Source organism: Osmerus eperlanus, chromosome 24 (assembly GCF_963692335.1).
Source record: "Osmerus eperlanus chromosome 24, fOsmEpe2.1, whole genome shotgun sequence".
In the NCBI taxonomy this organism is placed as follows: Eukaryota; Metazoa; Chordata; class Actinopteri; order Osmeriformes; family Osmeridae; genus Osmerus; species Osmerus eperlanus.
In genome coordinates this window covers 8183837-8208455 of record NC_085041.1, presented here as the reverse complement: position 1 = coordinate 8208455, position 24619 = coordinate 8183837, and the positions used below count along the sequence as shown (strand labels likewise).

At 43.3% G+C, this 24619-nt stretch overlaps 1 protein-coding gene and 1 long non-coding RNA gene across 3 annotated transcripts in view; one reads left to right on the top strand and one right to left on the bottom strand.

The window, feature by feature from the left end:
• Positions 1 to 6764, bottom strand: part of nr5a2 (nuclear receptor subfamily 5, group A, member 2) — a 56876-nt gene extending 50112 nt beyond the window's left edge. The window contains exons 1-3 of one of the 2 annotated variants that reach the window (XM_062450594.1): positions 6542 to 6764; positions 4089 to 4220; positions 1737 to 1855 (exon numbers count right to left, since the gene is read on the bottom strand). In XM_062450594.1, the coding sequence (XP_062306578.1) occupies positions 1737 to 1855; positions 4089 to 4220; positions 6542 to 6605 (315 nt within the window). In that variant the 5' untranslated portion in view covers positions 6606 to 6764. Of the gene's footprint in view, positions 1 to 1736; positions 1856 to 4088; positions 4221 to 4357; positions 4797 to 6541 lie in introns of those variants that run through there. The other variant, XM_062450595.1, reaches the window with a different exon arrangement.
• Positions 4558 to 21135, top strand: LOC134011125 (uncharacterized). The gene is made up of 3 exons (XR_009928374.1): positions 4558 to 5024; positions 5388 to 5578; positions 20681 to 21135. It is a non-coding gene; the product is annotated as an uncharacterized LOC134011125 (long non-coding RNA).
• The last annotated feature ends 3484 nt before the right edge of the window (positions 21136 to 24619 follow it).

The following is a 24619-nucleotide window of genomic DNA, read 5'->3' as shown; positions in this document are numbered from 1 at the left end:
TACATTTTCATAGCAGCAGGAAAATCAAAGGTGAAAAAGCTGTTAACTTATTCCAGATCCATACTTAGGGGAGAATCCCTAAACCTGGCCCATTTAAAAGTACAGATGTCGATATTCCACCAAATTCCAGGCATGGATTTAATGGACAATCTACATTGCTTGATCCGTGCACACACCACGAAAACTTAACTATGGTAGTTGGCCAGTCTACCGACTTAGGCAGGACAGATATGAGTCAAAGTGAAGATTCTCTACAATTTTCCTTTTAGCATAGAGCGCACACTATAAATACATTCAGTATGCCTGACAATGGCTTGGATACCAACAGCCCAAGTGGCGTAAAACCTCAAGACATCCCCTCTAGACGAGAACCTATGACAACCTCTCATTTGCTCTTTACGTGCATTACAGAGAAAGCGTACACTAGCTGAATGTAATATGTTCATTTAGCTGACGCTTTTTTACCCAAAACAATGTGAGACCCGAGTTCATCCACATGCGTTGGGATCTGGGTGCATGTACGTATGTGCAGAGTCTACATTGCTTTTCATAAGGGTTTAAGATAAACCCTCAAGGGTTCCTTGAGGGTTTAGGTTGGTTTAGGAGCGGTTCTATGAGCGTATGTGAAGCCCTCTGTGACATTGCTTGTAAGAAGTGCTTGCTACACAAATTGAATTTGATTGGATTTGATGACCTTCCACTGCTTTTCCACTGTGGTTTTACTGAAAAAGTGAAAAACGGAGACACGGAGCAAGTATTGAAAGGCTCCAAATAGACAGCAGTGTGAGATACTAGGGCTTGAGGTCTGCTCTTGATTGTTGGTGTTGTTTTAACAGGTACAGTGTGGTTTTGTATGTGTTTATATGTGTGGGTGGGTGGTGCCGTGTGTTCAGGGCAAATCTGAACTGACAGTGTTTTGATGTGTGTGCATGTGAGTTGAGGTTTAATGAACACTAATGCAGTGCCTCACACACACACACACACACACACACACACACACACACACACACACAGTGTGTATATTCAGTCACTGAGCCCTCATACCACCCATCCTTACGCCACAGGGAACACACACCACAAAAGGAAAAGAGAGAAAACATTCAAAGCAGCCTTTTCTTAGTCCAAAACAAACTTTCCCCATCTCAGTAACTACATAGTTCACATCAAGCCACCTCTGATTAGTTCCTGATAAAGAGATCCCATTTACAACTATGTTGAATAAACCTTGGGCACATTCCTTCGCAAATAAAACCGTATTTTGTTGGAGGGGGTGTAAACCCCCCCCCCCCCCCCCACTGGGTCCCCCCATACAACTAAAAGATCACAAACCACAGTTTAGGCCATCTTTAAGCGTGAAAATGGGAGAAAAATGATGGTGATGATATCGCTACATCAAGCTACCACTACATCAAGATCCAAAGAAATTATTATTCCACTGACAACATATTTTTTTATAATATCAAATGCAATATATTGGAATACAAACAATACTGTTTTGAATAAGGTCCACACAGGCAAGAACTCTCTAACTTGTTTCAAGCACAGTTAAATGCAATGGCTTGCTTTTGCATTGCATAGTATTCTCAGTTCACTATTTTGTGCCTTGTAACTTTATCAGTAGAGCAAATCTGACTAACTTACTGGTATACAGTATCCTCCTTCCATAGACCAAAAGGTAAAGGCAAAGTTATAAGAGAAGAAAAAAAGAAAGAGTTCAAAAAGAGTACATATTTTACCTTGCAACTTTCACAGGTGAGGAGTCCATAGTGATATCCAGAAACCTTGTCTCCACAAACGGGACACATCTCATCCAAGTCTTCGTCATAAGAGTAGTCCATCATTTTATACTGGGCAGCTGAAGAAAAAAAGATATACATAGTTTAGTGCATAAAGGAAAATATATAGTCATTTAACATGTGCATCGATATTAAAGGATGTTGTAGCATTTTCTTTTAAACCGAGAACGTTTTTAACTTACTGGTTCAACATACGTTAATACAAAATAAAACAAACAAATTCGAAATCAATTTTTTAGACGAGCAGAAAGAATTTAGACTAGGCCTATAGGCTAACAATTGTTATCCTTTTTCTGTCGGAGACAAGGCAAACGTACGAAACTGTGCTTAATAAATATTCATGACTTTAAGTCGTGAATTCATAAGGGAAATGCAGTTAAGGATTCGAGGAGAAAATGTTGCCGCCCACAGACAAAAGACAGACTGTAACCTTTTGCTCTGTGCGAGGGAAATATAAAATTGGACTGGACAACTGAACTACAATTTCTCAAACTGAATCACATTCTCTCACCAGTGCATTTTGATGAGCTAAACTGTTGAAAATTCCTAGCCTAAAATGTCAGTGCATGCAGCAGCATCTATTTATTTCTAACAGACAGATCTATCTATTGAAAGAAATACTTCGCATTGACAAGGAACTGTGACTGCGCTATGAAAACAGCTGCGGTGACATTTATACTGGTTGCAATCTAATTTATCTTTCCAATAAAACGCAATGAACATCAGACAGAATTGCACTTTGAATTCCATGAAGGAGTAGGCCTATTGGAATTAAGGAATTAATTCCTCAACACTTGTAAAGACTACAAGTAAAATATTGATGATGAGTTTCAAAAGCATTTACCTTACCATTTGCAAAAGTTATTACTATGATCTTGGAGAACATTTTAAGTCATTCCTATGATCTTTTGATTTCTTGCGATGAGAAATCGTGTTAACTTGAGGTAAAGAGATGCAACAAGTTGACTCGGGGTCCTGAAGTTTATCTCTTTTGATCTTCATGGTAAAAGTATACTATGCAATATAATATATAAAATACTATGCAAATAGATAGTAAATATGCACAGTTGAGTCTTGTTATAATAAACAAATAAATAGGGTGCATAGCATCTTATGCGGGTCGAATGCGAACAAAACTTGAACGAATATGTATAGCCTTTATCCTATGTACGCCATTCACATTCACCCTGCCAAGTTCAGAATGCCAAACAAACTCAAAGACATATTTCCTTGCTATAATACTGAAAAGCAACTATACAAAAGCAGGAAAACATTTTGTTAAAATATGTTTATAGCCTAATGATTAAAAAAAATCCTCAACCACCATCGTAATTTAGCTGACTCTTCAATCGTTTTGGGCTTACAGACCTCTATGCTGTTTTAGGTTCGCATTATAAAATGTTTGTAGATAGGAAGTACGTGATTCAAAGATAGTGATTTTGACCCAATCTTGACCTAATATAGGACATAATAATTTTTTGGGACATTATTTGGAACCGCGAGAATACTTTCTCAATTAAGGCTGAATTTCTACATTTCCATGAAATTGTTTGATAGGCTGCTTTAGGAAGCAGTCTTTTAACGCCATCACTTCCCACTAAAAATACTGAAATATAACGCATTTTAACATTCTTATCATATTGAATTAACGACAGCTGAAAATGTAATACAGTTAACTTTTTTTTATTGTTTACTACTTTAATGAGAATTTAAACTGATTCGACATTGTGTTTTTAGCACCGAGCACGACATTTACACTTTAAAACTTGAGCAATTAATTTCAGAATATTTTCTACAATAGCTATATATTCTTACTGAGTTGTAGCCTTAAAAACAATTCTGTAACATTGATAAGAGGCTCAACATATAAGATAGGCTCGTGATGTGAGCACAGTCTATTGCATCCGGTCGAGGCATTGGCTTTAGGATGTTTGGCCTATTAGAAAAATCTGATTAATTTCAGTATGTGGAATTTTGTTATATAATTTCATTCAAGTGGAATACGAGCCACAAAAAGTATCCTCAATAACATATGAAAGAGCTTTTTGGTACATAGGCTACATTCCGCTTATTTGAAGCTATTAACGGAGGGCTAATGCTATGTTTTAAGGAGTTTCAAGTTTTATTTTCCCCAAAGTTGATAGAGTTGGAGATATAAGCCAAGTTTCTAACAGACGGACACGGATTGCCTTTCGGCCATGATTACGCACTGTCAAGACGCTATGATAACGCACGCATGATAGTCGGTCATGCCACTAAATGATGTCTCTGAATACCTTACGATAATCTTACCTTGCATATTTCTTGGCATGTGCCCTTGTTCCCCATGCGATCGAGCGAGTCCCAGAGATTCCGTGTCGACTTTGGGCAGCATGACAGCTTTGCTGGGCTGAGCGGGAGACTCAGCTCCGTCCGGTGGGCCACCTGGACGGGACAGTACGGGACGGGACACCACACCACAAGTTCACAAAGCCGCACAAATGTCCTTTTAAATCCGGTGAAGAGCCTTCGAATCTTAACCGTGTTTGCTCGATTTAAACTGCTATCAAACGGCTACATACCCATTGGGTAGGCTGAAACGTCGAGCGCGACGCAAATTCATTTTTAAAAGTGCTCAAACGTGGACTAAAAGTAAATACGGTTGGTGAAGAACCTATAAATATAGAAAATGTCTTGCTGTGGAGTTGTGCACAGGTTTCGAGAAGCGTCTCTCTCTCTCTAAATGATAAGAAGTCGGAACGGACAGCGAGGAATTAAACGGATTAATAGACCGTGAAGCCTCTTGTGAGGTTTCGGCTTGTGGATGATCTCCCGCTGCGCTAACCAAGTCTTTGACACCGGTCTTAACAAAGTGTAGTTAGCCAACTGTCAGTAACTATCGGCTCCCTGACAAAAAAACACACCGGCCCCTCCTTCGCGTAAGATCGGACTTGGTGGATCTGTGATGCGCTGTGATCTGAAGTTCAGAGCTCTCCTCGCTCCTTTGTTTACTCCGCACCGACACGCTGGTTCTCGCCAATCAGAGGCCCATGTTCCAGTCTGACATCACACACTTGTCCAATAGCGCATGGAGACTCAAAGCATCTTCTCAAAGCCGTTACACACTTTCCAAATCTCAGCTGTTTGATACTGTTAATGATGGACTTTCAAGCGTGAGGGGGATAACAAGGAGATCTGTTCAAGTAATGATATGGAAGTGAACCGTGACAATGTCGAGCGCACGAGAAGGTATGTCGACCATATCGCGCAGTGCGCCATACACTTTTACAAGATTTAAGTTATAGCTAGGCCTATCATTAACATTTTAAGGAAGCTTACCTTATTTAAATGAATTAATCTCCAGTGGAGATTTAGGGCATATTTATATAGGCCTATGTATATCGTAAATATTTGCTATAAGCTAGCCTATTCAGCAGGTAAATAGGTAGCCTAACCCTATACATTTAGTAAGTAACATTTTGCGTAACACCTTCCCACTAAAAAAACTCTGAACAGTTTAACTTTTTGATTAACTTATTTTATTAAATAAATAAGCTATAAAGAACTTAACGGTTGTCTAAGCCTCTTTATATCTAACTTTTATACATTTAGGAACACCATTTTTCAGGGTCCCGTGTGGCACTTAGCCTAATACAGGCTACCCGTGTTGTCATCTGATGCTAATGAGACATGTCGTTCAACGGAAGAGATGGATGAAAATGACTCGCCGAGCTCACAGGCACCTGACTGGCAAAGGTTTTCGGGGGAAAGGTCAATCCAAGACGTAACTGAACATTCCTAAGGTGCTATAAGCATTTTCTCATCAACCCCCCCCCCCCCTCCAACTCTCCCTCTTTCTCTCTCTGACACACACACACGCACAGCAATAATTCAATAATTTAATAAACGGTTTGTAATAAATGTCATGTTTTGGCTTTCTCAAATGGTTGCCATCAAATTAAGTTTTATAAACGATTTAATGGTAAACACGTTTTACTAGCCTATAGAATAGAGATGCATTGTCATTGTGTATAAGTATACACAACTATCCACATGCCATTCATTTGATTATCTATTGCGTATCACGTGCATTAAATGCACAATAATGCTTTCCTTACTTTCTCTGGTAGGGTATTGACATTTAAATAAAGCCTACCAAACAAGTAAAATTGGCGGAATGTATTCGTTCGATATTTCTGTCAATACTACAAGGATATTTACCTGATTAATTCAATGATTCTTTGTAATAACAGATTCTGTTCAGTTTTAATAAGCATTGCATACGCTGCATTAACGAAGAGCCAAAAAGTTGATCACTAGTAGGCGGCTTATTTGTAACACCTGACATGTAGGCTAACATATGACATGTAACATCAACATCTGATTAATTGAAATTACCATTATATTCAGCAACCAAATTAATGATGAAGATTGTATCGTTTTTGACGGATCATTAAAACTAAACGTTTTTTCGGTGCACTAACTTGCTATTTAAGACATCCAGCGCTTCTAACATAGGCTACAGTAGCCTATACAACTTGCAAAAATGTGAAAGAGTAGGCTATACAAGCTGATAATAACCATAATTTATAAATGCAAATTAAATGATATATTAGCGACAAGAGCATGTCAAATAGTGTGTGTGGGCTGAAATGTCTGAACAGAAAACCAAGGAACGGATTGTTGAACTCTAACTTGGCACACGAAGCTCTACAGGTCAGAACGAGTGGAGCCGTGATGTTGTCACAGCGCAGACCGCTACTCACCTGCTCCAGTCAGGTCCTCTGTCGAACTGAAAAGCTCATTCTCACTCTCCAGACTAGAAGACATGGCTTTAACTCCCAACACACACACACACACACAGGTCAGTTACCAACAGTCTACAACATGAACACTGTGTAATGTAAAACGTTTATCTATTCCATGACACGTTTGGACTAACATTGACAATGTTGTAGCCTAAAGGGTTAATGTAAGGAACAACTACTTTCCACTTGCTTCAAAGACAACTGGAGTCTCCCCCTGTAGTAACCCAGCCTCCCCCCCCCCCCCCCCCCCCACACACATATTTAGTGACCTGCGTAAAATCCATCTCAGTAGAAGCCACTAATCAACTAGTATTCAAAAACAGTGGGCCGGGATTGGTGGAGGTCCGGTTCAGAGGGCGGGGCCAGGCTGATAAGCGCAGGTTATAAAGTGAAACAGACTGATAAGGGGTCTCAGGCAGATAGCTACACACACAAATGACTAACCTGGATGGATGAGATGAGAGAGAGCGACAGAGAGAGCGAGAGAGATAGACAGAGAGAGAGAGAGAGAGAGAGAGAGAGAGAGAGAGAGAGAGAGAGAGAGAGAGAGAGAAGATAGAGAGAGAAAGAGAGAGGGTAAGAACACCGTTACTGTGCAGGCCACGATAGTGTGCAGTAAGAGGTTGTAAAATAGATATCAAGAGGCATCGTTCCGACTCTACAACCTGAAACTTTGGACTAACTCTCCCTCCACGTTACACTCCTAGATGTATATGTACACGGCTGACCCTACAGCAAGGATACATCATTATTCCCCATAAATAGAGTCACCCATAGTCAGGGGTGGATTTAGACATTTTCACCTGGGGTGGCAAGGGGGTGGCAGTAGGTGGTTGTAGGGTGGCATGGGGGCAAGTAGGGATGGGGTAACCCGATGCCATCATAAATTATGAGAACATTGTAGTTAAATAATGCCAGTAATGATAATATTGATCCATTGGATCTGCCAGAGCTTGTTGTACCTCAAGGCATTTCGGTGGGCTGTTTTTGGTTGCATAGGTGTGTGTGTGTGTGTGTGAGTGAGTGTGTGTGTATGGGTGTGGGTGTGTGTGTGTGTGGCATGGTACTCAGAATATAGGTGGCATGCTACCACAAATACTTTCTGTACACTTGTTCCCAGTCGGTTTTACGATCTGATAAGGGTCTTCATGTGGGCCTTGTAACAATGACCTGACGACTCCAGCTTCACCCAGCGACATCATTAAAGTCTAATCATCAGGCCTCCTGACAAGGAAATCAGACACTCTCTCTCTCTCTCTCTCTTCCTCCCTTTCTCTTTTTCTGTATGTGAGACGGATCCAAGATAATCTCAGACTTGCACCTCCCACTGAAGATCGACTTCACAACTCGCTCGGTTATGTCAAGAAAGCCCCCCCCCCCCTCCTCCTCCTCTCGAGGGATACCCCCCCGTCCCCATCTACCATATGTGGACTCACACTAATAAGATCTAAGGACTAACACCCAGTATCAAAGACATGGGGGATTAGTCAACATACAACATACAAAGGCTCACACACACACAAACACACACACTCTGCATGAGCAGATTTTTTACGATCCATGGGGGTTCTTTCTGTGTTGGGACCGACAGTAAGGTCAGGTTAAGCATAACGTCAGGTGCAACGTAGCACGGTGTGAGTCGAGCTGTCTCGCCGACTGACCTCTGGGAAACAAGCAGAGGAAGGGAGAGAAAGGGAGGGAGAGGGAGAGAAGAGGGGGGCAGTATCTGTGGTTTATCAGACTCACACACACACAGACAGACTTGTGCGAGAGCTAGTGTAAACAGTTGGTCCTGGGAAAGCACAGGGATGTGTGCCACGGTAATCATGAGTCACACAGGGGGGCTTATCGCGCATCATCTCTCGGACGTAGCGGCACACATGTTTACTGGCGGAACATTCCAGAACTCCTACCCGCCCTCCACACTCATTACCGTCCACGACACAGGTATGTCCTGAGCCAGAGGGAATGCCTAATCATGTTGTGTCCTCCTTTCATTAAACTCCATATGTTTTTCTTCTGACTGAGTAGAGAGCCGAGAGAAAGTTGGAGGCAGAGAGGAGAAAGAGAGAGAGAAACTCAGGCAACTGGTGAATCCATTAGCGGGTCAAGCTACAGTCATTGTTCATTACTTCCTATATGCTTCTATTTTCAAGAGCCGTGAGGAACAATAGTACTTGCTAACACTGTCAGGTGTGCAAGCCACCAATCTAAACAAAGAGTGGAGGGATTTGGGCCCAAGTGAAAACAAGACCAGAGACCATGAGTTCAGACACCTATTTTTTGGAGTACGACGCAGTTCTTGCCTCCAGAGAAGTCTGAGAAAGCTATGTTTACAGTGCTGCTAGCGTTCCGCCAGGCTAGGCCGGCAACGTCGGCACTCGAACAGAGCACAGGCTTGATCTGTGAATGATAGGTTTCTCATGTGCCAAGGCGCAGACGAGTGAACGTGATAACAGCTGTGAGTGGAATGTCAGGTGGATATGTTAGTATTGTTGTTCAGGGTGTGTGTGTGTGTGAGGATTTCGACATGCTAAGTTTAGGTGTTGCTCTATGCATTGGGGAGGAAGTTTGGTTTAGATGTGTTTGATTAGACCGTTCAGACCATGATGGATGAAATACTATTAAAGCAGTTCTGGTCCTAATAATTTAATTGACTTATTATATGTAGCTATTTATTAGTATAACTATTTGTATGTTAAAATAATAATAAAAGTGCCTGCTAAATTAATTACATGTCAATCTAAAGAGGCTGAGAGCTTGCATGTGGTCATGTCCCAATAAAGATGTTTAGGTATGGATTTTAGTCTGTGTGAAAATATATTGCAACTTTGATGCATGTGTAGGCGTGAGAATTGTTTGGCTAGATAATCTTATATATTTCATTCTGGTCAACTCCCACATACAAATGATTTTAACAGGCCTGGTTCCATAGGGATATTTTTACAATGCCTTTAGTTTGTTTCCTGTTTCAGGTGAATGGGGGCAACAAGAGTTAATTGTTTGAGATTGAGTTTGTCTCCTATATCTGTACTCAAACACAGACTCACGCACATACACACACACACACACACACACAGTGACTCCAGGTCAGCACGCGGTCAGTCGTAACATGCAGAATTCACCCTCTCCTTGTCTCTCTCTCTCCTTAGACACACACCCACCCACTGTCTCTTCCTCTCTCTACCCACACGCACACAACAGACCCCAGCCGTCCGGCCCATGGTCACAGAGCGGTCACTCGTAACGGACTAATCTGGTCGCCTCTCTCTGACCCCTGGTCACCACATTCACTGCTATCTTCCAATGAGGGCCAACGAAGCGCGCAAGCAACCCTTTTACCGTCCTATGCCCCTCCATCGCTCCCATCCAACACCATGTTAATGACTCCGAACAGCCAACAGAGCATCTAATGCCTCCTCGGCCACCAGGCCTCACAGCACAAACATTAAGACATCCCCCTCGATAGTCCTTTAGCCAAGGACAAACCCCCCCCCCCCCCCCCAACACACCTCCGCTCCGCCGCCAAGCTAGCGCCATCTAATTAAAACATGTGAATATTTCACAATCAATGTGATACTTTTCAATCGCGGTGGGTCTCCCCTCTCTCTCTCTCTCTCTCTCTCTCTCTCTCATGCTGCTTGAACTGTAGAGCGTAATAAAGGTTAATTGCACAGGGTCGGACTATAAATTAGGCAGGTGACGGGGTCGAGGGATGTGCTTTATGGCTTTTAAGTGGGCTGAGAGCGTTCTCGGAGCTAAGAGACCATTGTTTTGTCAAGATAAACCCTCCAGGTGGATATCAGTCCGACAGTGTGCACACACACTCTGAGAGCTTTGACCAGGTCCTCCGCTAAACGACTTGTGTTTACCTACCTCTCTGCCTGGGATGATGAAGAAGAGCCCCTGCACCCCCTCCGCACACACACACATACACACACACAAAAACACACGCACACACACAGGGTATAAATCCCTTGGCATCCAGACTTAGGCTTTGTGTCTGCTAACTAAATCCTGATGCAGGGCAAATACAAGACCTAACCATTAACACTGTGATGGTGTTTGGGACAGAGAGGAGAGGCACTTTATGAGCCTTCCTTTTCTGGAGTGCAGGAATTTCTCGAAGAAAATGATAAAGGCACTCTTTTATTTATACGTTTGTTTTCAGATTAAGCAAGAACAAAAAAAAGCTTTTTCCTCTGGAAACAATCTGATTTATCGTGAGATTTCGTCTTTGCATCAAGTCACTTTCAATTATTGGTCCGTTATGGTAGGTATTGGTATATGCCAAATACATTTGAATAATCTGCATATAAAGAACACCTAAACCTTCAGTATCGTGTATGTGTGTGTATGTGTCTGAGAGTGGGCTAAATACAGTTTGCATTACATATAATGGCACTCTAACTGAGCACCCAATCATTATCCCATTAGACGGCAATGCAACCCCTGTTAACCCTGAACATCCTGATTCCCCTGTGTGAGTCTTACTGTAAAGACACACACACACCTACACACACACACACACACACACACACACTGACACATTCGATCTGACAAGATTCAATAGCTTTATCTACCAAAGCATTTAAAAGGCATTCTTAAACACAACTCCTGACACTACCATGTCATTAAGGGTGAATGGGCCCCTGTTGTTTTTGGACCGGATCGATGTGTATTGTGTAAAGGATCATTCAAGTCTATTTCTTCCTCCTCTTCATGGCTCTGCTTTCCTGTTTGGCAAGGGAACCACTTTTGGAGCTCTGGAAATACTCCTCAGCTTTAAAGAACATGCCTCTTCCATTAAGGAGACCGCTAACAAAATCATCTATTTCGTCTTGACTCAAAACCTCCCGCTAGACCCCAGCAATTTAGTTGTTCTTTACACTGACATGGGAATGGAGGGCGGTCGGCCAGATACATTCTGGGGCTGATGGAAGTTTGGACTTGAGGGTTAAACAGGTCTGGAAGGAGCCCTTTGACAGTCAGTCAGTCACTATGGGGGAGACTTGCCCCCAGACAGCTTGGGGAGGGGGTTGTATATTTTCAAAGCGGGGCAGCTGTGTGTGTGTGCGTTTTTTTGGGGGTGAGAGAATATGTGTACTGTTTGTATGTTTGTTCATCGCCGCGTGTGTCGGTGTGAGAGGAAGATAGAGTGAGAGCAAGAGAGCGGGTGAGAACGAGTGTGTGTACGTGTGTGTGTGCCTGTCTCGATGAATGGACCACCCATAGGCCTCTCCCCTCCTGGTGAAGCCTGGGCCTGGATTAATTAGGGTCCCTGTGTGAGGTGGGATTTGTGGTGAGGACACCTGTGAACTCAGAAGAGAGCCGTCACCAAAACCTCAAGACTGATATTTTTGCGAGTGGGCGGGAGGCTGTTCTGCCCAGTGGAATGACTTCCAGCTTGCCCATGGGGAGGGCAATCTCCACCATGTGTTCTTTATGCTGGTCTGCAATGTTAAAAGACACAGAAAGGGAGAAGTGCAGACACACTGTGGAGTCGACTGTTTAAATTCTAAAATATGTGACCAATTGGGAAGTAGTTGTCTGCCAAGTGCCAGATAATGCACAAACGTAATTGTCTTAATGCCTCTCCCACTCTATCTAATTCTTTCTCTCTCTCCCCCTCTATATAATTCTCTCTCTCTATCTATCTCTCTCTCATTCTCTCTCTCATTCTCTCTCTCATTCTCTCTCTCTCTCTCTCTCTCTCTCTCTCTCTCTCTCTCTCTCTCTCTCTCTCTCTCTCTCTCTCTCTCTCCTCCATCCATCCATCCATCCATCCATCTATCTATCTTGTTCTGTCCCTTGGTCTCTCTCTCCCTCATGCTTTGGAGGTGAAAGAGGGTTTGACTTGCCAGTCCATTCCTGAGACGCTAGTCCCTGTTGAAGGAGATATATAGGAGCAGAGCCCTTTACTGGGACCCCACTGGATATAAATGGTGGTTCAATCTCCCCCAGCAGTGGTCCTGGAGGCGTTATCAGGGGGCTGAGGCGTTTTACCTCATGCAGACACCGATAAATCTGTCACCTCCAGAGATCCGTCTCGCACCCTGCCCGAGGGAACAAATTGTGGCTTTCGAGAGGGGGGGGGGGGGGGGTTGAGAAGGGGAGGGGTGGGTCGGGGGGGGGGGGGGGAAGCAGGAGAGGGGGGGGAGTAAGAGTGGAACGAAAGAGAGAGAGAGAAGTGACCTGTCAGCCCACCCCATTTATCATCCGGACAAAATGGCCGCCTATCTTTTCCGCTGACCGGCCAGAACGCCGTTGGTGAGCAAGTTTTAGAGAGGCGGCAACTGGCCTCCTTGCTTCGACCTAGCTTCGTCAATATGCTCGGAAAAAATTCCAACTCTCTAGTTTTTCTTCTCCCAAATAAGATTCCTCTTCTTTTTTTTTTTCTTTTTTTCTACAGTCTTATCTATTTCTGACAACGTGGATTTGAAGTGACCAATGAATCTGCTTACATGCAATTGGTATTTAACAGCAAACCAAAGGTGGAAAAGAGTATGAGGTCATTGAGAACTGGGAGGGAGACCAACAGGGAGAATCGTGTGTGGTATTTATGGACAGTTCTAAGCCATTTTTGTGCAGACCCCAATGGTTGTATGTACAATTTGGCATGTAGTTGACCACATTAAAAAGGGGCCTCCAGTTAATGTGGTCAAATATGGTCCATAGCAGCCAACAACCTTACAAGGAAGTCCTCATGAGACTGTGGTGGGTGTACACACACACACACACAATAGCACACGCATACTACACAAAAAGAAATGCATACACTCATTCACTAGCCTACAGTCTGCACACATACAGTACACACACACAACGCAAATCAAAGTGACATTTCAAAATTCATTTGAGGCATAACACACAAGTCATATTTCTCCCTGAACTCTGGATCGGTAAGAATTCAGCAAAACAGCCATGTTTGGCAAGAGCGGCTTAAAGAAATCACCAGAGTATATAGAGTATGTGTAATGTGGATGTGTAATTTGACAACTAAAATAGAGAGGTGTTTGGTTATTTGCCCTCAATTTCAGAGGGACCACACAAAAGCACAGGCCTGGTTTTGTTTAGTCAGAGGAGTTTCAACTGGTCTTTCCTGTCATATCTTCTGAAACAGGATATGACATGTAACGGATACAGATATTTCTAGAATGAGCTATGTTCTGTACCTGATATTCTATGTCCTCATAATCCCCCGGGAGCACAGATGATTCTGGTTTATTGACTCTCAGTCTCCCTCAGACGCAAACCACACACACACGCATACAGACACGCACACACCTATGCACAGATGAGAGATATTGACAAGCGTAGGGATTTTTACCCACAGTAAAATTTCTAAATCTCAGTTCGACACGGCAAGGCTCAGTCCATCTGCTCAGGCAATAAGCTTGGGAGAGCCTAATATCTGTTTTCATTCATGCAAATGTAGTAAAAGGGATAATACATCTTCATTACGTAAGATATCAGGCATATAATACCCTTCCAACGTGTACGCTTCTGCATTGTACATTATGCAAATAAATATGAAAAGTAGATCTCATTGCACGACATCAACACCAAAGACAAAACCCAGATGAAGCTTTTGGTTCTCATGCTGCACTGTGGTAGACAGGCAGTCGTGCATTGTGCATAGCCGCGCCAACATGATGAATTGGCCATCCACCAATGGGCTGTCAATAAGGGCATACCCAGGAAATAAAGAGAACCTGTTCTCAATGGCAGGTATCTGAGCAGATAAATCATAGTAACAGCCAATAATAAATGGATCATGCTTCTGTGTTTTTAAACCCTGTGGCAGTTGTATTGAATGGGAAACCTTGTGCGTGGGAGAAAATAGACCTTTATTGATCAGAGAGGAGGGGGAGGGGGAGGAGGAAGGAGGTGATGTGGAACGGCTGACATCTAGGAAAATGATGTTCCCACCGCTTATTTATGATTTTATAGACTTTCCGTGTCGTAAATTCAAATGTCGGAGCTCGTTTTAAATAGATTTCGTAATAATGATGTTATTAGCCTAAATGTGTGTGCTTACTTGCTCACTGTCCATGCTCTGCTTTTAAAACAATTGCAATTTGCTAACACTCAATACAGTTAATCAATTCAGTTCATTAATATTCAATATTATGACTTTATGTACTCATGTTTTAGGGTGATATTTTAGGGAATTGATTAACCTTACTGTCAAAAGAAATACCTACATAGATTTGTTTTCCCAGAGTAGGAAATACAATCTAAAATGAAACTGTTATCACAATATATTTTTCCCCACCATGTATTATTTTCCACAATGATTGTGATTTGAATAACCAAACTGTCACCATTTATTTTCTCAGTGCCTTTTGCCAGAAGTAAATTCCGAAAAGATTTCTCTCTCTCTGTCTTTTCTGTCAAGAAAGACTCCAATGCTGCACAAAACTTAGGAACAGTATAACTGGTCCCTAACCAATTTAAACACAGCTCTCTGGCAAAACGCTAGCTGCTGTAGTCGTGTGGTCTGCAAAATACTTTGTCTGTGGCCAGACAATTAAGGATTTAGGTGTGGCGATAGGAAGAATGTGGAAATCGGATCCTAGCGGACAGAGTGGCCCACACCCTGCCGCTTCTCTCTGGGCTTCCTGCAAATGCAACGCCAGGACTTCAGCCAGCCAGCCAGCCAGCCTGCCTGCCAGTCAACAGGCCAGCCAGTCTGACCATCCAACAGGCCAACTAGTCTGACCAGCTAGCTTGTTTGTCAGTCAGCCAGTCAAGGGATCAATCAATCTGTGTGCCAACTAGTCATCAAATCTGCCAGCCAGTCAGCCAGCAAACCAACCAGGCAGGTAGTCAGCCAGTCAGCCAGCCAGCAGGCCAACCACCCAGCCATACAATCAGTCAGTCAGTCAATCAATCATCCAGTAAGCCAGCCAGCAAGTCAGGGTGTCAGTCAGTCAGACAACTAACCAGCCATCAAGTCAGTTAGTCAGATAGCCTTTCAGTCAACCAGCAAGTTAGTTAGCCAGGCCTGGGGGCTTTCTTCCATTGTAGCTCCGTTCCCTTCAGGACACTCCCTCAGGACAGGGAGAGAGGGGTGAGAGTACTTCCCCTATTGCCCCTCCCTTTTTTCTTTCCTCACCCCGACCCCCCCCGACCCCCCCCCCCCCCCCCCGTAACCTGTGGGACACCAATGGGAACCTATCCGTCAAAGCGGATGACATCCAACCCTTCCTGTAGGTAGGGCTTGTTATGCACTGTACACGATATGGACTAGCCTATGTGTTTAGACACATTTATGTCATTGAAATGTAAATCAAGGTGTCAGGCCTCTCTGTTTTGAGTGTGGTACAGTGAATTTGTATGTAGGGCATAGGCTTTGAATGTATATGAAAGTCGCGATAACTCAGTGAATGTAGAGCTGTTTTATTGTAACAGTGAGCAACCATCAACAGAATAGGCCTAGTGGCTAGTCGAAGGCAGGAAACACAAGTACATACATACAAGAGTGGGTCACCTCCGGGCATGTTCCTGTAACAGCACACACACACTCATGTCAACATTTTCCGTTTTTTTGTCAATTTCTACAGCATTGTGTTGCATTCACAACAAGAAATTCCCCCAAATAAGTCCAAGGACGATCAGGGTCCATATCACACAAATCAAAACCAGATTTGTTTGCACTTCGATCGAATCAATTATCCAAATGGGAGATCCCATCTCGACAAATCATGGCCCCGACAGGCTGGAGGAGGCTGGGGGTGAGGTGGGGGGCAGATAGAGTGATTCCTCAAACTAAGTGATATGGTGTGACATGGCTGAGATAGACCAAGTCATAATAGACCCATGTACCTTGACTTCCTCTGGCCCCTGATGAGCATTGCTAGGCATCACTCTAGCCCCCTGGCTGGCCACGCCTCACTGACTGTTTAGCTGTCTATCTACTGTACAATTCTTTACTGTAGAATATGTATGTATGGATCAGTTTGTATGTCTGTCTGTATGTATGTATGTATGTCGGTATGTCCAATTGAAATGAAATGCAATAATATTCCCAATATTCCCAATACTCGATCAACAAATCATGTTGGTCACAAGGAACAAAGACAGGCTGACACAGACAGACAGACAGACAGACGGACAGACAGACGGACCTTGATCTGCAATGCTGCCATGGGTTTGGAGGCTAAAAAAGGGGAGAGCGAGACAGCATCAGGTAAAAGGGATTTCCTGACACGACGGTATCAATACGTTTAACATGTCCTCCCTGTTTTACTATCAGTCCTCAGGGGTGCCCCCCTCCCCCTTGTCTCCTCCCCCCCCCCCCCCAGTCACCCCCTTCCCACATAAAACACATCATCGTGTCCTTCCTTTTTCCCCCGCAGCTTGCAAAGACGTTTGACAAAGTTTCGAGGGGGGGGCGGGGGGACGGACTGTTAAGGGGGCACAGCAGAGGGCTAGCCCCATCTCCTGCACTCCCCCCCCACCTTCCCATCCTTCTCCCCAACCTCTTCTATGTAAAATCCTGCCCCCCTCTTCTCCACGTCCAATGAGTCATTGCCTAAAAGTAAAGTTTTTTAGTTACCACTGCCGCAAGTGTGTCTGCATTAAATTATTTCCAAATGAATAAGAAGCATTCAGAACTACTGCAGTATATCGAAATCCATTCGTGGACCTACTCGCCAAAATGACTTTCAATAGTAGAGTGCTGCAGTTTGTAATATACTGTATCTAATCATTTGAGGCACCTGTTTCAATAAACGCCACAGAACATGTTGAGAAAAGCTTAAAACATAAATGGCCTTGTGTTGAACACGCACATTTTACTTTTTTATGACTTCATCATTTCCCATCTCCTAAATGTTTGAGAGCGGTAGATCATTTGAATAGATTTTTCCTTTTTTTCCACCGTCAAATATTTTCATATCGTAAAAACGATTAAACGTATTGATTTGTAATTATTTCCACCCAGGGTACTTGTGTTTGTGGGATTCAGACAGCGATAGTGCGAAAGAGACAAAGAGAGAGAGAGAGAGAGAGAGAGAGAGAGAGAGAGAGAGAGAGAGAGAGAGAGAGAGAGAGAGAGAGAGAGAGAGAGAGGGGGAGAGATAAACAGACAGAGAGTTAGAGAGAGAAAGAGACACAGAGAGAGAGAGGAAGAGAGAGAAAGAGAGAGAGACACAGAGAGAGAGGAAGAGAGAGATGGGGGGGGGGGTGGTGGAGGTGCTGTGGATCCGGGCTGCTGTCTCAGCTCAGCCGGCCTAGCCTGGGGTGATCTCTTTTCCTCAGGAAATATCTGTGAAGTGTAGCGGGCTAGTGCTGGGAGCCCCGTCGGCAGTGATCAGCTAGGGGAGGGAGGCCTTCGATCAGCCCCAGGAAAACACTCCCATCTTGGGGGAAGAGGCCCCAGCTAGGTGAAATTCCCGGCACAGATCATTACAGTGCTCCGTGGTATGGGGGTAAAGATTTTTCGGGGAGGAGTTTATATATGTAATATTTGACATCCTGTACAAATTCTAAATTTTTGAAGAAACAGAGAGATATCGCAATTATTCTTTCAAAGAAACAGATCCGCATCATTGCAAGCTCCAAACTCAATTGCAAACGCTACATCAAGTCTAACCCAGGGATGCAAAACAGCAGAAAGTATGCATGTCAGTTGATCATATTTCTATAAATTGACCTGTGGTTGATGAGTGAGCCAGGTAAGGTATTAACCATACTCGACTGAAAATAGGGAAGTAGTAATTAAATATCAGACAGCCGGACAGAAATTGTGGTTTTAAATTGTTTGAGCTCAGGGCTGCAGTTTTTGGCATGGTTTCTCTCTGGGCTTCCTCTAAGCTTCTTCCCCAATGGGATTCGAACCAGGGAACACTGGACAGAATATGGAGTCTTGCATGGCTGTCTGTCTGACCACACAGGGATTGGAGGGATTAAATTGAGATATCCACGTCACAAACTTTTGTTTACTCGTCTTTCGAGTAGGAAATGCAACATGGATTAAAAAAACAACACATGCACACATTCACACACACGCATATGCACACACACACATTCAGAGTACATTTATTTGCTTTAAAATGGCAAGTCTTGAGTGTGTGATATTTGATATTTGTGTAGGGAATAGTTTCGGCTTTGCGTGCGACTGAAGCGCTCCAGTCGGTTGCTATCGAAAGCAAACAAGAACATCCCAGGTAGATGGAGCAAGCTGTTTACTCTCTATCTCAGAGGCTGCATGGGGCAGGTGCACCAGTCACTTGGGCTCTATTCTCCCTGTTGGAGCCATCCCACAGACCACATTACTAGGAAACAAGCAGGAAAACATGGGACATGAAAAAGATGTGTGTGCAGTGCATGTGTGAGTGCGTGGCTGATTGTGTGGGTCATGAATTGTGTTTGTGCGTGTGTGTGTGTGTGTGTGGCTGTGTGCATATGTGTATATCTGAGTGTGTGTCCAAATGTGTGTTTAGGGATTGGGTGTAAGTGTGCGTACGGCATTTTCCGTGTGTGTGTGTGTGTGTGTGTAACGGTTTGTCGATATGTGTGGATGTGCACTGTGTGTGTTTGCGTGCATGTGTGTGTATGCCTATGTGTGTGTTTTGGCTAGTTTCTCGAAGTTGTCTGTCACAGGAAGAGATAGGGAAGCGCTGGAACACTCTTGATCGATGTCACGGCGCGCAGAGAGGAAGCAACAACATGCAGGGGAGCAGAGGGCCCCGGTTATTTTTGAGTCGTCCGACGGAAATGGGACCCAGCTCAAAGAGGATGCAGATAGGCCCTGGAGTGTTGCGTAGCAACTCCTTCTAAAACACACATACGTACGTATGCACACACACACATGCGCACACAATCCCCACAAATGCTCACTTACCGACATAACAAAAGGAAAAAAGAAAGGATCTCAGACAGGGTAGTAGAGGCCATCTATTGGCATGAGGAAAGGGGATAAACACACACACAAACACACACACACACGATAAAAGGGCAGCGGGCCAAGTGAGAGGTGATAATATAACATCAGTCTTTATCAAGGAAATGCTCTTGTTCATTCACAGTCAGAGTCTCTGAAGAGCTCACACGCTCCCATCCTCAAACAGGATCTGGTCAATCTCTCTCCGTTTCTCACCAGCTAAAAATGGTATAAATACATGTCCACACTCAACCCCATGATCTATTTATTCTGTAAGGCAAATACAAAAAAACAATGAAATAACCATTTCTACTGTATATATTAACAATACTATTTTAACGTTATTACTATCCCCAAATTTTTCGACGTAGGTGGTTGATATTACGGTTGTGTGCACTTTTGTTTGCCTTGCTTGTAAAAGAGGATCTATAAATCTCATAGTGAAATAAAAAAAAGGAGCTTTCCTCTAAAATTACTGGCGGTTTGTAGTCTGGGTGCTGCGTCGGGGTGAGAGGCTACACGTGTGGTCTTAACCCAAACGCTGAAAGTTAATATCACAGCTGGACTCTGGCCTGCAAGAAAACATTTCCTGATAAAAGAGAACAAGTTCCCTGTAAGGAACCCCACTTTTGTTGGACTAACTTCTGATCTAAATGTGTCTCCTTATTAAATAACAATACGAAAAAACGTCGACTTTGTAATGATTTTTAGCAAGATAAATCTAGAGGGTCCTAAAATAGGAGTGTTTTCCAGCGGCCAACCCTGTACTCCCAGTGTCCCAGCAGTCTCTAGTATTTTTGCCCTCTCTCATAAGTGGAGGCGGACCACAATGTTTTCTCAGGGTGGTTGGTTGCCCATCCCACTCCTACAGTCACTGGACCGTGGCAGGGCAGAAGCTTGTTCCACATGTTTCCCTTTGAAACGCCACTACCTCCCTTCAGTACCACCCAAGTGTCGACAACCTCCTACACAGGAGCATGCGTCTGAAATCAGACCAGTGACATCCCATGATTTAATGGGTTGGGGCACAGACGGCCAACTAGCTGTACGTCAAATACTCCCTAAAAATCCTTTTTCGATTTTCCTGTGGTGGTCTATTAACTGTGGGCTTGATTTGAAATATTCTGCAATAGTAGCAGTATTTTTTCACCCTCGTGAGATTTTAAGTCTTTTTGCATGTTTTTTATTTCTTTTCCCCTATGCAGATCCTAGCTGCTTCCAGTTTCCAGTGCCAAAGCTGAAATTAAAGTCTGCCATCGAGAGAAATCCAATTAATGAAGCCCATTCACAACAGTCTTTTTGAGAATGTTCCTCTCTATCATTGTGCTATCCAATAATGAGTGCAGGTTGAGTGCGAGGTCTAGGGGTGGGTTGGGTCATGGTGATTGGTTGGAGCAAAGCAGAGATTAAAGGTATACAGCCTCAAATGCAATCTGTCACTGCAGTTATCGCAGCCTTCTCCACAATGGGGATGACCTTCACCAAATCAGAATGGATCTGTTTGAGTGGCTGACACGCACACGCACACGCGCACGCAAACACACGCAGGCACACACACACACACACACATACAGTATATAACACCTGAGTATCTGAACACAGAACAAGTGAAACAGCAAGTGGAAACAAGTGGGGAAATCACAGAGTTTTCATGTATGAAAAGGGAGGAAGAGGCACACTCGTACAAGGTTTATATACCAACACGTACAAGGTTTATATACCAACAGCAGTGAACACACCCACAGGCTTAAATGACTGCGAGCGAGAAGGGAACACACAAACACATTTAAGGTACGCAAATATGCAAACTGACCAGATTATACGATATGATACAGATGTCCAATGTAGTCCGTGAAGCAAACAACACATAGTGATTTCAACCCACCCACCTCGGTCGACTCTCCCTGCAGCACTCACGTTCTGAACTCCAACGCCACTGCTCTCAAACGCTTGGTTCAGACAATGAAACCACATGAATGAAATTGTTTCCATTCTGGCCAAGGGTCAAGCTGTGGTAGCAACAAGGTGTACCAAAGTTTTTTTCCAAGAGCCCTATTTATTACCCAGAGTGCTTGTGACGTCCGCATAACAACTCCGATGGTGGGAGGCTCTTATTAGGATGGAGGAAGTCAATTCATTCATAAATACTTGAGAAGGTTTACAGTAAAGGATAGGGCAGGGGGGGCGGGGGGGGGTATAGATCGATCAGTTCCATTAATACAATGCAGCTCCCAGGTAAGACACTACAATGAACCACAGTTCCTGACCTCTGTTGAAAGTAAGCCTAACTACCGCCAGAAACAATGATCAATATTATAAGAAAACTGTGATATTCAATTTCGTTGTATTCACAAATTATAGTGAAAGAGTTGAATTGGGTGGTAGGATTGGTTAGGCTCATCACACTGAGTTAGACTAAAGTACATGATTAAAATTGAATGTATAGTATAATTCTGTGTCAAGACATTGTAATATGATCCTTTGACAATGTACTGTATACTGTGTATCTCTATACAAACAGTATTTATGTAGAAATGTGGTTTACATCTATGAAAACAATTATGTAACTTTGTGTGTGAGTCTGTGGTTTGAGTTACTCGCGAACAGAGCACTGTATCATTTGTTCACACACTTGCGTGAACAAAATAATTATACATATAAACGCGTTTGGTCGCCATGTTGAGCTGCACTAAGCGATGGATAACTATTCCCAGCGTTTGCCACCAATGGGCTCAGCCAAAGATCACTGCACTAGCGTGTGCTGTTAACAACAGGCAGGGAACGAGTTCAATAAATAAGTCCAATGTAAAAGTGTTGGAAATTAGCATAGGACAGATAGTAAGACAGAAGGAGAGAGAAAGAAAGAGTCAAAGACAGGGACAAATAGGAAGGTTAGAGAGCATATAGGCTTAAAGCCCAGTGTTTAGGGCAAAGACCTCAGTGAGTTTGTGGCGAAGCAGCAGAAAAGTGTGACCTCATTTTTTGCCACGCTTCTACGGCCAACGCAAGGTTGACCTGGACGGATGGCGCACATCTTAAAAGTCAGCATTTCTGGAAATGAATTTTCTGCTTCAAATCGAACACCAAAAGACAGTGTGGAGGTATCGGAGGCAGCCCAAAATAACTGGGTTTGCATAACAAAAATAACTATGATCTACTGTAGAATTTAAAGGGTAGCATGCACTGTAATTTATGGAATTTGCATATTTTGACCCATCAATAAAAATAAACTAGAAACCATATTCCTTTCAGATGAAGTTGTGCACTAAAGGCTATTAAGTACACTTAGCATGATGAATTACTGGGAACCCATCAGTGATGCAATATCTCATTGGACTAAAATATGAATGGACGTCTCTGGCCTCTGGAGCCAATACTTCACCATTTAAGAACTCAGTGCAGATGAATGGACGCATGAAGCATTTGCGATACTTACTAGTGTATTGAGCTGGATAATTGCAGCTGTTTAGCATTAATGTACGGGGGTTGTAGGAGGGGGCTGAATTTAAATATGTAACATAAACATCATAAGGCGGTGAATGCAACAACAAAACGCGTTGCGAAGGTGTCTTTTATTGAACTTTTATTGACTTTACAATGAAATATTTTTTTTTAATGTGTACTTCTATTAATGTTGTTTCTTGAATTCCGACTCAAAAGGAGTAAGAAGTATATACGGATTACAGACCAGTATTGATTTGTGCACCATTTGATGTATCTCTACTAACCCAGAGTCCATGACTCACACCATGGAGGACAAGAAAGTTCTAGGAGTTGGGTTAATAGGTATGGAGTGAGCGAGTGTGTGTGTGCCTCTGTCTGTCTATATGTGTCTATGTGTGTGTGCATACATGCATCTTGTGCTCTTCCCTTCATTTATCCGTGCTGTCGCTTGTGCGCTTTTGTATAATGGTGTGTGTGCATGCGTGTGTGTGTACTAGCAAGTGCTTTTGCGAGAAAAGACAAGTGGGGCCCATTTGTTCTGCTCAGGGCCCCCGGAGCAATCAGTCCATCAGCAGGGTGGAGCACGGCTAATTTCCCTGCCCCCCTCTCCTCCCTTCTGTCCCCCCCCCCCCCCCTTCCCCCTTCCCTCCCCCCTGCGTTCCCAAGACGGATGCTCGGGGTAATAAGGCTAATCAATACACTTCCTCACTGGCCTTTCGTCCCCAGACATTATCAGCCATTTGTCATTTCTACGCCCCTCACCCCCCCTTGCCCCCCTAATCCCACCCACCCCTTCAGGATTTCCCATCTTGTTTACATGGTGCTACTGTACTACGCACAAACCTCACACTCGCACACATAAACACGATGCACGCACACACACACACACACACACACAGAGTGATGAATAGATATGTCAGTGCAGTGACAGGTTACATATGCACCCAGTGTCAGAATCTATACAGAGAAATTAATCAAAGAGGTCATAACAATGACAACAACAGCCCCCCTACCCCCCTCAGTGCTCCTCCCCACACACGGTAACTTGTTGTAATTTGCCCCGTTTGATTTCTCCAGGGCCTGGGGACCACTGTTGGCAACTGTGTGTAATTAATTAAGTGTTGGTTTTGGGAGGGCGAGACACTGTAAGAACAAAAGGTACCAGCTTGTGTTGTCACCTTAAGCCACCTCCTGGAGCTTTTAAACTGTCACTTCTCTCCACTACTGTGTTCATAAGATGGTTCATAAGTTGCCTCGGCAAAGCTGAAGTGTTGTTTGATGTTCTTTTAATTCCTTTTTATGGCAAAGTTGGCAATTTATGAACAGAAAATGTAATTTTCAACATTTATAAATAAGGAAAATGTGACTTCTTCATTCGGTCAAATTTCATATTGGTCAAGTATTTTTCAAATATTTTCAGCTAGTCTAACAAACAAACAAATTAAATCCTTTTCAAATTTGGAAAATTGTCACCCAAAACCAAAGGAGAGTGAAAATCTACTCGTTCATTTCAACACTTTAATTCACTTTGTTTTTATGATAGCTGAAAATGTTTACATAACAGTAAGCTGTACAACTTTACACAAGTACAGAAAAATGTTTTTCCAGCATCAAATGCATATGCATTTCAAAATACCATAACTCAAAAAGGCAGTTGGAAGGTTAGTAACACCAGTTGTACACAAGAAAAGGTGAGCAAG